We start from the raw sequence: 15,026 nt of genomic DNA on the forward strand, positions 1-15,026 counted from the left end.
TTCTAAAATATTAGGATTTTTTTAAACATAACTGCAGTAATAAGGTCACTTTATTTAAAGTTCACCTTTTTTCTTGTTTAAACCTTCATGTCATCCAGATTATAGGCGTCTGAGGTACAGTGGTCATGGATTATGGATGTTAAATGAGATAAGCCCGAATTCAGGGCCATAAGGCAAATCATTAAATGAACAATTAAAAGTTTTTAAAACATTTATCCTTGGAAAGTTGTAAATAAACTTACATATTTAAAAAATTTCTGTTTTTGTGTCAGGTGACCTGACTTTTGGTTTCGGAAGTTGGGTCATGCTTTTTAAAGATATGAATGCCCTTTGAAATATGTTTCTTCCTTTTGAGTCTGGAAAGTTGATAAGTAGGTTTCTATGCAACCAATTTAGCATTGGGATACTTTTTTAAACTAAAAATTAAAGCACAATTTTTAATTTCCACTCTTCCCTCTTATAGGAAGAAATAAAAACCCTATCTAATGGGGTTTACTGTATCAGAACTGGAGAAAATGTGGGCTAGTGCTATACATACCTGAGTTTATCAAGTTAAATTACAGGAGAACTTTTTACAAAATGTTTAGAAAATAAGTGTTTATTTTTTCTCTTTTTGCTAGGCCTAAACCTTAACTAGTGCAGAATGATTTTTCTTGCTCTTCCACGAGCAAGAATATTATTGAATAAAAAGTCAAATTCCTGAGAAAAATGCAGAGTGTTTATGTTTTTGTTATGATAGTGGAAATACCAGATTGTGGTAGAAGATGTCAAGTAGTTAAGGCTAAAAATTTGAAGTAATATTTGATGTTGTAAAAATTGTATAGGTTTCTTTTCTCTTTCCTTCACATTTTTGAAGAACCTACCTTGTAAACATAGTGATAAAATGCCAGGAATATTAGGATTTTAAGGAAATAATAGAGCCTATTATTTAAACTACAATATAAAAGGCAATTATATTGATGAAGAGCTACATGGGCTTTGTGTGTGTGAATAAACTTGGCCTGTGTTCAGCTTCTATTTGTTCTTCTGGCATAAACACATATTGTGTGTGATTCCAGTTTAATGGGGACCCGTTTGTATGCCAAGCAGCTGCATTTTAGGACCTATTGCGTGATTTCATAGCTCTCTGAAAATTGGTTCTATTCAGAACAAGAGATAGAAGAGGAGAGGGGGGGTGGTGTGGAGGTGGGGGGAGAGCTTCAACACACAATCATTTCTTTTCAATTGGAGCCAGAAAGGTTGATGACAACATGACCATTGTGTTATAATGATAAGACCACTAAGGCATCTGTACCTCTCATCAAGGCTTTCACACAACAGCAGATACAATTTAATTCACTGCTCTGTCAGCAGTGCTGATACCATTATGCCGTCTGTCTCCACAGTTATAATCACTGTCCTCTGAGAAATGCAGTTGAAATGATCTTGAGCAGTCAAAGAAACTCTCAATTAAGGCTGCCACTTCCAATGTGTCAGATTGTGTCTTATGCACTTGGTACAATTTTCACTTCCAATCCTGTTTATTTACAATGTCTACCAGTAATTACGCTTAACGTGTCATTTAGTGAGGGGGGCCCCTGCCAAGCCGATTGTTGGGTGCTGCTGTACCATTGAGTGGGAGTTTCTCGAAGTCAATGCCATCAGCAGCTTTTAGGCCCTGATGGGATGCAGTAGTAATGTTGATAATGCAAGTATCGTGCTCATCAAGTCATAATTAGATGCCACTCAAATGTGCCACTTGTAATAACAGTGTTGATTTATGTTTTTCTCGGTGACTGCAACTACTAATTAGTTAAGTGGTTTTTGGTTGGCCTGCATTTGCTGCAGATTATTATTACCCCTGAAAAAATGTCAAGGTTAGAGATGTTTCTGGCCATTTAGTGCTGCTTTATGAATTTGAATATTAACATAATAAGAACTTTGGACAGACTTAGGAAGTAATACATTTTTGTATTTAATTTGGAGAGAAATTTTTTCCCCTGAGTTTAATCATAATTGCAGGTTAATTAAGCTTAAATGAAGCAAAAGTAATCTCTCTTTGTATTATGTGAGCCCAGTGCTTTTTCCCTAACTTTGTTGGGTTTCACGTTTGGGTGTCCTTAATTTTTCTTTTTTAAGCCAAACAAATTTCAATAAGTATATATGTCTACAGTTAAGTTTGAGATTCTGAGCATTTTCTTTTAACTAGAAATATGGGTGAAAGGAGGCATTTTTCTTACTTGATCTTCAAAGTATAATTCAAGTTCTAAATTACTTTGTCCCTTTGAATCTCAATTTATATAAATCAGCTACAAAAAATCTGGAAATTACTATTTTTGAAGCATTGGTTAAACGTCAAGTAAAATTTTATTTCTTCTTTTAATCTTCCTGACAATCTGTGATGTCAGAAGCAATTATTAGCGTCTACTTTCATTATCACATAGTACATAAATCTTGTTGCTCTACTTTTTTGCCCTGGAGTTTATTAAATACTTTGTCACCACTAAAGACTACTATTGCAGTGCTTATAAACTGCCATGTTGTCATTCCAGTTATGAGATCAGTGTAAGATTTACTTTTTAAAATTTCTCTAGCTAATTTTCCTTAGTAGATGCATGGATTATATCCTATTAAAAAAAAACAGGAAATCATGGTTTGCCACTTTTTATTAGAGGTTCTTTTGTTTAAATTAGCAGACATGTCTGTGGTTATGTATACATCTACATAGAAAACAGAGACTTAAAAAACGTCCTAAAAAGCTTTTTTAAAATGTGTGTAAGAGCATTAACGGTTCTTCATTGTGGAGTTTTTTCCCTCCTACATTCAAATATTAGCTAAGATTTAATCAGGGTAACATCTTAAACACTGTTTCTCCATGGTAGCTAAACGTCTGGCTCGCTGAAGAATTGAAGTATTTATTCTTAATCATGGGACAAGATGTGTGGGCTTCTGGAATAGCTGACTAATCTCTGAATGCTGAGACATTTTTTCCCTTCATTCGTAGTTTCTCACATGGTTATAGAGGAAGTTAATGTTATGCAGAACCATCTTGAAATAGAGAAGACTTGTCGAGAAAGTGCTGAAGCTCTGGCAACAAAGGTGAGACATTTTAAATAAAGGAATTCTAGCTTTTAAATTTCAACTTGCTTTTCTAAACAGTAGCTTCTGTCCTTTTCTGTTTTTCTCGTTCTCTAATCAGTTGTCTACTCTGATGATCCTGAAATATGATATGTAAATATGTGTGTTAATGCAGACAGTATTTGATTGTTAAAAACAAAGTATTTATGTGTATTTCAACATTTGTGCTTTTTGCCTATGAAAATGGTCCCAGAGTAGTCTGTTGAACTGGACTTTCTAAATGTCTGTGCATTTGGTTAAAATGCTAACCAAGTTTAAAACTAACCTGGAGTGACATAAAAGAGCATTGAGTGTTTTCTGTTTGAATCAGATGAAAAAATCAGCCTCAAGCCAACACTTCAGGTGATTATTTGTGAAAGCAAAGTGGGGGTATGCTAAAGGTGACCTCCGCTACTCTACTGATTGCTTCTAGCTGATGAATTTACCAAGTGTGTAATTTTCTATATTCTGTCTCATCAGAAATACATTATTATTAAAGAATGTTTTTATCTCTGTCCTGTGTATTTTGGGTTAGGTAAAATGCATCTGAACCACTTCATCAGAAAATGGATTACTGCAATTTTCAACCAAATTTCATTAGTGATGCCGGTTTTGTTTCTTTCTCCTCTCCCCCATCACCTACTTCCAAAGTATTTCTTTGGATGCACCTGAAATTCTCCAGTTCAGTCAGTCAGTCAATCAGTTGATGTGTTAGCAGTGTGCTTGCTAGAGGTATTTGCTTAATTGTTTGTAAGTGACTCTACATTGTGATTCATAGTATATTCAGGCAGAACCTAACTAAGAATATAAGTATGTGTATATAACGTCTTTTCTGTTATTTGTCCAAAGAATATGAGGTAATACAGGTCATTGCTTTAAAAGCAATGATCACGTGGGTGCTCTCACATCATTTCTGTTCTGCTGCACATCAACTGTTTTAATTTTCTTTTCCTTTATGTCTTTTGGAGCAAGTAGAAAAAGATGTATTTGGAGTAAACTGGCTGTTCTGAATCTTGTAGTGGCTAAGGATAGATTCTGTATTTTCTCTTGTTATTAGCAAGTATTCTGGTTGCAATAATACATCCAAAATGAGAACACTGATTACCTCTCAGGACTGGCAGTTTATGAAAAGCAGTGGTTTGAGAGACAGTATATTACAGGTTTTATTCCTAGTTAACATCATTTTGGAAATATGTGACTTTCGAAGCTGTAGTATCTTGTCTTCCACATTGACTGAGCACATCTGTAGTGTTTAATTGAGTAGGTGTTTTGGGTTTGTTTTTAATTCTAAGCTCCATGAGTTCATATTGCATCCTCAGAATAAACCATATGTCCATTTTCAGATGACAAACTGTAAGTTAAGGGTCCTGTTGTCAATACTAAATGGTAAAAATGACCCTAGAAATTTGTTACACAGTGGTTCATAACCAGTCACCTGGTAGCTTTTTCAACATTCACGTGTCTGGGTCGTACTCCTAGAGTCAGTGGGTCTGGGGTCTTCTTAAAAAAATCAACCCTGGTCTACCCTGACCATTATGACAAGGTAATTGCAGGTTAGAGAGGTGAATTCTCTTGCTCAAAAGCACCTACTGAATAAAAAAAGGGGGGAGGGAATAAAATAATTTTTTAAAGGGGACCATATATGGACCAGTGATTAAAGTGCATAATGAAAAAAAAAGTCTGTCTGACTTTTACCCTTGTCCTAACTCTAGTTCATCCCGTCATTTAAGATGAGGCAGTGGTGGTCCAGGGAACAGAATTAACCTGCTCAAAGTCGCATATTTCCAAAATGGCAGTGGCTGGTGGTTTGGTGGAGGCATTACACTCTTTTGAGGGCAGAACTGTTAACCATTAGGTTATAAGCTATTACTTTAATGGTGGCTTTGGAAGTAATACATTAAGCGCCAGATGGCAAAAATTAGTATATTCACTTTTTCATGAGTATCCTAGAGGAAGAAACAATGCATAGATGAATACCCTGGTTGAAGAAAACTACCTGATAAACGATTTTCAAAGAAAAATTAGACTTACAAACTAAACCTCTTCTGTTACTTAGCTAATACTCGCTGAAGTTTTACTATATATCAATCATTATATTAAATACTTTATATATATTATCTCATTTTATCATCATATTATTGAATACTGACTATTTTTATCCTTAGTTTGCTGATTTAGAAAGCTGTGGCTCTGAAAGATTAGCTTATTCCTGAGGCAGACAGAATTTGATCGCAGAGCTGGGTTCTTAACTCTGCTATACTGATTTTATAGAAAGGTATTCTAAAGTACTGCATTACTCCGTCGATTATTCTTAGTATTGATGTACAGTAGGATCACCTGGGAAGCCCTGACAAAGTCCTGTGCTGGGCTCCACTGCCGGAGATTTTGGTCTGGTACAGGCCTGCACATTGGGGGTTTTAAAAAAAACTCTAGAGACTGTAATGTGCAAGGTTGGGAACCATTAATTTAAACATTAGGAGGCAGAATTTACAAATTAAGACATGAGATCTTTTTCACTTTTTTTCTTATGTTGTTATTTTCTCCTTGCATTCAGAAAAGATGGCATCATTTGAGAACTGACGATGTTCCTTAGCCTCTACTGCTGTGTGTTCATGGTTCAGAGAACCCACAACAGTGTTTACTTGAATTTTCCATCTGAAGGAAGATGGATTGGGAAATCATGGGTTTCTTATCTTATCCCTGATCCTCTAATGTAATATGGAGAGCTAGAAGCTGGAGTTAAGGGCTGGGAACTGGGAATAAAGGTCTGTGTCTGATTCCCTGAATGAATCTCACAAGGCTTCCCAGGAAGAATCCACAGAAGAGTAAATGCAAACGTGTTTCTATTTCTTACATTTTATAGTAAAGAAATCAATGTGCTAAATATTTTCATATATTCAAATAAGAGAAAACCTTTTATATTTTAATCTTGGGAAGAGAAAACACAAGCAAAACCGTATTTGTCTTCTGTGGACTTTGCATCAAAGTTAGTCTCCGTGTGTGCTTTGTACTAACATTTATGTGCACATAAACACATGAGCTAAAAAGGTAATGATAATTGATAACTAAAATTAAAAGTCAACTTTTTTAAGGTACATATCAGCTAGAAGCTTTGTGTAGATCATGTATGGATCCTGGTTAAAATGAAACAAAATGAACTGAGAAATTTGAACATTTATTCAACATTTGTTCATATTCAAGACTTATTGTCAGTATCTTCAGTGGGATAATTGTATTAGGACTATGTTTTTTGAAAAGGATATTTTAAAGAAACAATTAGTCATACATGCTGAAAAAAGTACAAGTCACATGACAATTTCCAGGATTTCCTTTGAAATAATGGTGATGGTGGTGATGAGGAATGGGAGGGGTTATAGCTGAAATAAGATTGGGCACAGTTGATATTTATTGAAGCTAGAATCACTACACTGTTCCCTCTAGTTTTATATATGTTCAGAAATTTCCAAAAAATGAAGTTTAATAGTACAAGTTTTAAAAAAAAAAAACTCATTTTTATGCCAGGGAATAACAAATACATTAATGAATTAGGATTCCTTTACCTGAATTACAGAGATAAAAGAGACATATCTTGAACTTTCTTTTATTGTGTATTATTAGAAATCTTTGTACAGAGTGAAAAATATCTTGAACTAGCTTAAGGAAGAAAAGGGAAAAAAAATAGGTATTTGTTCAGAGGGATATTGGAGAATCTTATAGAATCCATGAGCTAGGAGCATTTCAGGAATGGACTGGAGTCCTGTGTGATTCCCTATCTCTGTTGCTTTTCTCTGTCTCTCTACACGTTTGTTCCATTTTGGCTTTGCTACAGACTGCCTTTCTGTATCCGTCAGTTCAGTAGTGTAATATGGTTGCCAGTGAGCTTCAGTCCATCCAGACACATGGAAAGGAACCCATCTCTCTGTTACAGCCTCCAAATTTCTAGAGAGGGGATCTAATTGCCCGAGCTTGGATTATGTGCCTAATTCCTGGGCTAATTAGCTTTGGCCAAAGAGATGGGGTATGCTCTGGGGGGACTTGGGCTGTTCCCTTGGAAATCATGTAGAACAGTGAAGAAGAGTGGCAGAGTCCAGAAGAGAAGGAGGGATGGGCAAACAAACATGTTCACAGCACAGCATCAAACTAAATATTTGTTTGAAATAAAGTGTCTTAATTAAGACTGTTAATAACTGTGAACAAATTGAAATTTGATTTAATCTCTATTGATGCTTTGTCTTATCTCTTCTTGTATTTCATATCAGTTATAATGAGCATTTTCACATGCTGCTGGCTATAAGGCATAGGCCTTACTTCAAGTAATAAGTTTAATACTAAATAAAACCTTATTAATGACTCTTCTAGCTGATACTTCATGCTGTGAATATTGATGAGAGTGTAAGACAAAAGTTCACTTAATTTGTCTGTTGTTTAAAAATCTAAGACACTCATTTGACTGCTGTTAAAATAACTGTTTTTATATTTGCCTTAGCTAAATAAAGAAAATAAAGCATTGAAAAGAATCAGCATGTTATACATGGCCAAGCTGGGACCAGATGTAATAACTGAAGAGATAAACATTGACGAGGAAGATCCAACCATAGACCCAGAGGGTGCTGCCGAGACTTGCGTCTCAGTACAGTGTCAGAAGCAAATCAAAGGTAGGACTCCTGGCTCAATTGTCGAGCATATTTTTGATCCCTATTGGGATAATGCTTCCCAACCCTGGTTGCACATTAGAATTGCATGAGAATTTTAAAAAATATTGATGCCTCAAACAATTCTGATTATTTGTCCTAGGGAGTAGCCTGGTTGAGAATCATGATAAGGTGTAGCATTTGTGAGCTTTATGAGTTACTTTCTTGTGGGATTAGGCACTTTTGAAAGCATCGTCTTGACAGAAACAGCCAGTTAGCCTATAAACTTCTTTAAGAATGTGTGTTACGATATGTGTTAAGATACCTGTATTAAGTGAAAGAAAGAATGAATAAAAATATCTTTAGCCTCCACCTCCTGTTAGTCTGGTTCTCTGCTGGAATTTTGGGGGAAGATACCTCCCCAAATTGCTTAGTCTCTGCCCTCCAAGAACTTTCCATCTGATTCAGGCAATGAGCCAAAAGCAATACGTAGTATTAAGCGACTGTGTTGGTCCCCAGGTGGTGCTAGAAGGCAGGATCACGTGATACATCTATTAAATACACATTAACTTTATTCATAAATATATATGTATATTGTTTATGTTAAGGATGTAGCAAAGCAGTTTTGGGCTCAGTAACTATTGGGGCATTTTGACTTACTGTACCTGTCGAGAACAATACTTGTTAGTTTGTTGGGTAGAAAAAACTTCAGTTAGAAGTATTAAGAAGACAGTAAAAAGAAAGTCATCTTAACCTGTCTCTCCACTGTCTACCCTAAGACAAAAATCATATTTATGTGGTGGGAAGGGAGAGGAAGTTTAAAGGGCTTCCTTTTGTGCGTAATTCTCCTTTCTGTTAGGTCTCGAATGGTCTGGTCTCTTGTTCTTCCTTCAAGATTAGCCAGCCATTGGAAACAGTGGTTTTGAAATAAATCTCTGAGAACTCCTTCAGTTAAGCTGGATTCAAAAAAGTTTGATTTAACTTGTAAATCAATAACCACATAGCAAGTTTCTTACTGTTCTTGGGGAAGGGTAAGAAATTAAAAGCACTTAAAAGCTAAGTGGCGAAACCATGTCGGCCTAGGTATAAATTTAGTACTCTATGCTAATCCATGTATTTTTTTTGACATTTGAGTAGTAAAAGTAACTTTAACACCAGAAGCTTTTGCACTTACAGTTGCTAATATTTTCACTGTAGTAACAGTTTTTATTAAATTTCAATAATAAGAAATATGAAATAAATTAAGAAACCAAACACCTACAACTCTGGAGAGAAAATTATTAGAATTAACCCTTTTTCAAATAGGTTATATTTTGAGTCAGTTCAAATAATGTTTTAAGGGCTATAAATTGGCAGCAAGTCAGGATTTTTTTCCTTTAAATCAAAATCTCCAAATTATTAGCTGCCCAGTTGTTTGTTTGTATTGTATTGTGACAAGAGCCCATGGCCATTATAAAATAAAAAAGACATTAGTGCAGTGCCTAAATTTGTTCTGCTGAAAGCTTAAAAAGTTTTACTTCTAAAATGCCAGATAGTTTTCTAGAATACAGGTTTGGTAGAATGTAAAGAAAACATGATCTAGTACATTTAACATAGTGAGATCGCCTGATATAAAATTTTAGAAATACAGTTCTATTGGTGGGGGGGAGCACAGAAGCAGAATTTCCATTCTCTTTGTTTCTTCATTTTCCTCTTAACTGTTAAATAACCTTGACCGTAAGCTGCACATAGACTGGCATTTTCAATTCTTTTGACAAGATTGATTTCTTCTTTTACAAATAAATTTGTTGGGTTTTTTTTTCTTATTTTTTTCTTTAAAAATGCAGAACTTCAAGATCAAATTATATCTGTTCAGGAGGAAAAGAAGATATTAGCCATTGAACTGGAAAATCTCAAGAGCAAACTTGTAGAAGTAATTGAAGAAGTATGTATCTTAGGCCCAAAGGCAAGACCTTTAGTGTTTTAAGATGTCTGGGGACAGGCTAAGTCAAAAACTTGCTATGGGAAGCTAATTTCTGACATGAGAACCATGTACCAGCTTTAATCTTCTCTTGTCCCCACTATTTCAGACATACTGAAAGGTGTAGAAAATAAGATGGTGAACATTCATATACCCACTGCCTAGCTCAAGAAATAAAATACTAAAATAGCATTGAAGTGTTTCTTATTGTCCCTCGTATTTCACCATGAGGCAGATTTGTGACAATGATATTTGCCATTTAAGTCGTACACTTTGCTGCTGCTGGTGAAGAATTATTTCTTCTCCAGTGGAGAGCTGGCTCATTGGGAAAGGCTATCTGCTATGTACCTCCAACACGGGCATATATGATAGGTGGTAGAATGGGTCCAAGTGGGTATTTGGAGAATATTTTTCCCTTAAAAGTCTTTAAGAGCAAGAGCACATAATTGGCCTTCTTTGCACGGCTTCAGGGATCTGCCATAGCTATCTGTGTTTAAATTGCATCATTGGTTCTCAGATTCTGTAGCCCAGGGCTTCCCAACTGATGTGTTACAGCACCTTGATATCCCTCCAGTGGTTTACAGGCTCACCAAGGCATTGATCCCTTCAGTGAGCAGCCCCATCCAATTACACATATTCTTAAGGGCCTTAATGTGACAAAGGTTGGGAAGCAGTGCCCACCAGCCTCCCAGCCCCAGTTGCTTTTACTTATTGAGGCAAAAATTGTGAGTGAGAAGAAAGACAATGACATTTTGAAAGTGGTGCTCCTGCTGGACAGTGTATATACCAGGTACTAATTCAAACGAAAAACAAAAATATAGCTTATACTAAAAGAAACCAGTTCATAGATATCTGAAAGTGCTGATGGATTCAGAGTCCCCTTCAAGACCATTATCTTAGTTTGTCTCTTGTGTATAAACATAGGAGAGAGAGAAATACATTTTGATGCATTCTATTCCTCAGTAATTATTTATTGATGGTTCTCTCCCCTCCCACTTAGAGGCGTCGTTGGAAGCCATTTCAGAAGTTATTTTTATTATGACTGTTTCTGACATCTGAAAAGTATAAAAAAACAAAATAATGAACGTCTGTATGCCTGCTACCTAGTTTAACACATAAAACATTAATGTAGTGTTGAAACCCCCAGTGTATTTCTCCCTAAGTATATTCTCCTCACTCCTTGCCCTGTTTCCCTAAACAACCATTATTCTGAACTTGGCTCTTATCATTTCAATGCATGTATTTACATTTTTGCTACAATACATAGTATTTTGAGTGTTCTTAACTATATAAATGTACCTGCTTTTTTTTATTCAGCATAATGCATTTGAGATTTATCCACTTGATACATGTAACTTTACATGCTCTTGTTTTCAAATTGTCTTATGATACTCTCTTTTCCTGTTGATAGATGCCAAAAATTATTTCAGAATTTTACGTTTTTGGAGGGAAGATTTTCATACATATTTTATTTAAGCCAAAAGTCAAAGTTCAAAGTATTTTTTAATTTAAAAAATTTATGTATGTTTTACTTAAGCCAAATGTCATCAGAGTTTAAAGTGAATATTCAGATTGAATGTTGGATCTCTGACTAAATGATTCAAGTATTTTTGGGGTGCAATCTAGTTGGATTTTTGCATTTAAAATGTCAGTTATTTCACTGCCATATATAGGGACAATGCCAGTGCAATTTGGAATTTGTAAAGAAGTTCTCTACCAGCTGTACATCCTAACTTAAATAGTTACTTTGAGGCTTTAAAAAGCTTTAATACAAGGGTAACACAGTGGAGCCAATTACTGCTTTAATTGTAACATGTTGAAAATTGAACAGCAATTTGCACGTGTCACCATATATCATGTTTTACAATTTTGGATATTTTCTCCCCTTAAAATCTCACATTTTTAGGTAAATAAAGTTAAACAAGAAAAAGATGTTTTAAATTCAGAAGTTCTTGAACAGAGAAAAGTCTTAGAAAAATGCAATAGAGGTATGTTTCGTCATTTTCCTCAACTATATATATATGCACATACTTTATTTTGTTTATATGTATTGTGTGTTGTTTTATACCTGTGTATAAAGATTCTTGTAGCAAAAATCTTTTATACTGTGTTTTCCTAACTTATGGCAATGAATCTCTCTCAACCTGTTCTTTTATCACCTACCTTAGGAGTCTGGGGAGATTTAAAAGCACTTTTATTTGAGGAATTCATGATCTACTCATTTTGAAACTTCAGATCTAAATGCTCTTATGTCCTAATCCTGAGACCATGGTCATCCCCTCAGTATTTATATATTTGGTAGGTTATTCAGTAAACCTCTCCTCAATCCAGAAGAGATTAAGATATCTACATAAATATATGCAACATTATATGATAACATTTTAAATTAGGGGGATATGGAAAATGAGACGGGGAAAGGTGAGAGTATATGTTAATATATAGAGTGCATACTTGCTCTGAGGTCTTACGCATTTCCTGCCTCTGTGCCTGAAATCTGGCTCTGAGCTATCTGGGGGCTAGAGCCATGAGGGATTCATGATCATTTATATGAATCACATAAAAATTAACCTGTTGATCACGAGAAGCAGACCTGGTCTCATGGTGAGAAGGAAATTTCTCCAAAGGCTACTTCTAGAGAAAATTCTTTATAATTTGATTTTATCATCTTTGTCATAAAACAGCATCAAGTCTCATGGGGCTGTTTCTTATGTCCCCTAGTTCAGGGCAGAGGAGTGATGCCAAAGTGCAGTCTGCAGACATAACTCTAAGGGAGGCGACTTACTGTGCTTTTTGTTTTCCTTTTTACCTTCAGCCACTCTCTTCCCTAGTTCAGAAGCTACAACACTAAAAGGAAATCTTTCAGACCCTGTTGTTACCAGTGATAGTTCTCCATCATTCATGAATTGAGATTTTTGAATAAATAAAGGACCTTGTAGTTAAGTGTGGGAGAGACACTAGATTGTAGCATTTCCACTACCTTTTGTGCATTAAAGTCGAAATGATGTCGAAGAATTTTCAGTTTCCATGCACTGTGCATGGAAACAGAGGGTTCTACAAAGGTTAATGTCGTAGATCTTGCCTTCAGGGAGCCCCCTATCCATGAAGAGAGAGAGCTTATATAAATAAACCCATGTCTAGGATCAACCCAGTTTCTTTCAGAATCCAAGAGGGCCAGGACATGTGAAAATTCACTCTTCATTACAGTGTTCTGGACACAGAAAAGAAAGTCAATTATCTTGCCCAGGGCTTTAGATAGTCATAATCTTTGTTTTCTTTGTGAAATTTCTTTTCCAATAGGTTTGAAAATCATTCGACTCTCAGGGACCTATAATTCACATCACAAACCACCACTTACAGTTGCTTTACTTGAGTAAGACTGTTAGTCGTTCTCTGAGGAGGCAGTAGATTTACTGAGTATAGAGTTTGAAATTCTATGTTATTACACCGCAGACCAGTCCTTAGTCAGTTAGGACTGAAGTGCCCTGGAGGAACATTTTCTGAAAGTAGCCATTAAGAGAGCCTTTTTAAAGATTTATTGATATGACTCAGCTCAGGATTGAAGGCGCCTCACCAGAACCAGATGGAGAGACTAGTGTGCTGTCCACCTATGTTGTGATGGCATCATCACTGCCTCTGCCCGTCTGTATCATTATTTAACAAAGTAGGCCACAGAACGCCAGCAAGTAGGGAAGACTTCACGTTGCTCTTCTCTGACAAGATCTTCCCTTTGAAGACTTCTGTCCACAGTGATTCTTTAATTTAAAGCTCTGACTCTGGGCCTACATGGATCTAAGGCTCTTTCTCTTCTTTTTAAACCTGGAGAATACTTTAAAATAACTTTTATATGTATGTATTTTCTTTTTATTCAGGTAACATATTTTTTTTGGTGGAAAGTATAGATTCATATTGGAAAAGAAAAAAAAAAAAACTCAACCCTGACATTCCAAAGATAAGCATTATTAACATTTCAGTATATGTTCTTCCAGGAGAGGGAAGTGGGGAGGGACAATATAGGACTAGGGAATTAAGAGGTACAAACTATTATGTATAAAATAAGCTACAAGGATATATTGTACAACACAGGGAATATAGCCAATATTTTATAATAACTGTAAACGGAGCATAAACTTAAAAAATTCTGAATCACTCACTATATTATATGCTTATAATTTATATTGTGCATTAGCTATACTTTGATTTAAAAAGCCTATTTATACACATTAAATTGTTTATTAAATATGTTTATAACATATATGGAAGACTAAGAAAATACCAACAAAAGAAATGTCTCTTTTACTCACTGGTACTTTATGAGCCCCTGAACATCAGTCTCTACTTGTACCCCTCCCATGGATTTTTATCATTGCTCTTATTTATAGTTTTGCCAAGTATGTATGTATCCCGAAACAGTATATTGTTTGATTTTGCATGTTTTTGAACCTTATATAAATGGTATCATTTGGCATATGGCAACTTTTTGTGTTTGTGAGGTTCATCCATATTGAAGGGGATTGCTGTGGTATATTTATTTTCACTGCTGTATATTATTTCACTTGTTGTCTATACCAGAATTCATTTACCCAGCATCCTATTAGTGGATGTTTGAATTTTTTCCAGTTTTTTTGCTTTTCCAAGTCACGCTGTTATGAAAATTCTTATACATGTCTTCTGATGCACATATCCAAGAATTTCACTAAGGTATCTGCCAAATGTAAATTTTTATCTTCAATTTCACTGCATAATGCCAAGTTCCTTTTTAAGTAGATCTGTAAGTTTTCACTCCTGTTAGTAGTGTATTTGTTTCCATTGTTCTTTTCCCCCTCCAAACCTGGTATAGCTATACTTTTAAATTTTTGCCAGTTGCCTCTTTGGGGAGTATAAAAAGGTATCTGTGGTTTTACTTTCCATTTCCTTGGTTTCTACTGAAGATGTTTATTGGCCTTTCACATGCTTCCTCTTCTGTGGAATCCTTATCGATGTGTTTTATATGTGGCTTTTTAAAAGCAAAAATGAAAAAAAAAAGAACTCATTTAAAGAATATATCGTGAATATCTTTCCATTCAATAAATGTCTCTAAAATATAATTTTGATGGCAGAAAAATATTTCTTGTACATACCATACTTTACTTACTGATTCTTCAATGTTAGATCATCTAGATTATTTCACTATTTTCAGCAATGATGAAGAGAGCATCCCTCCAACTAAATCTCTGCAAATGTTCATGATTTATTCTCTGACGAGAATAAATACATTCCTAAAAGTGGAATCATTCAACCAAAAGTGTGAATAGTTTTAGATTTTTAATTTGCATTGCCAAGTTGCCCTCTGAAAAGGTCTT

At 35.2% G+C, this 15,026-nt stretch overlaps 1 protein-coding gene across 5 annotated transcripts in view; it reads left to right on the forward strand.

The window, feature by feature from the left end:
- The window catches only part of HSPA12A (heat shock protein family A (Hsp70) member 12A), a 272,940-nt gene that overhangs the window by 27,563 nt on the left and 230,351 nt on the right, over positions 1 to 15,026 (forward strand). For all 5 annotated transcript variants that reach the window (XM_032490815.1, XM_032490816.1, XM_014558206.2 and 2 more), the window contains 4 exons: positions 2,984 to 3,078; positions 7,583 to 7,751; positions 9,554 to 9,651; positions 11,594 to 11,675. In XM_032490815.1, coding sequence (XP_032346706.1) covers positions 2,984 to 3,078; positions 7,583 to 7,751; positions 9,554 to 9,651; positions 11,594 to 11,675 — 444 coding nt within the window. The remainder of the gene's footprint in view (positions 1 to 2,983; positions 3,079 to 7,582; positions 7,752 to 9,553; positions 9,652 to 11,593; positions 11,676 to 15,026) is intronic.

The sequence above is a fragment of the Camelus ferus genome, chromosome 11 (genome assembly GCF_009834535.1).
Source record: "Camelus ferus isolate YT-003-E chromosome 11, BCGSAC_Cfer_1.0, whole genome shotgun sequence".
Taxonomy (NCBI): domain Eukaryota; kingdom Metazoa; phylum Chordata; class Mammalia; order Artiodactyla; family Camelidae; genus Camelus; species Camelus ferus.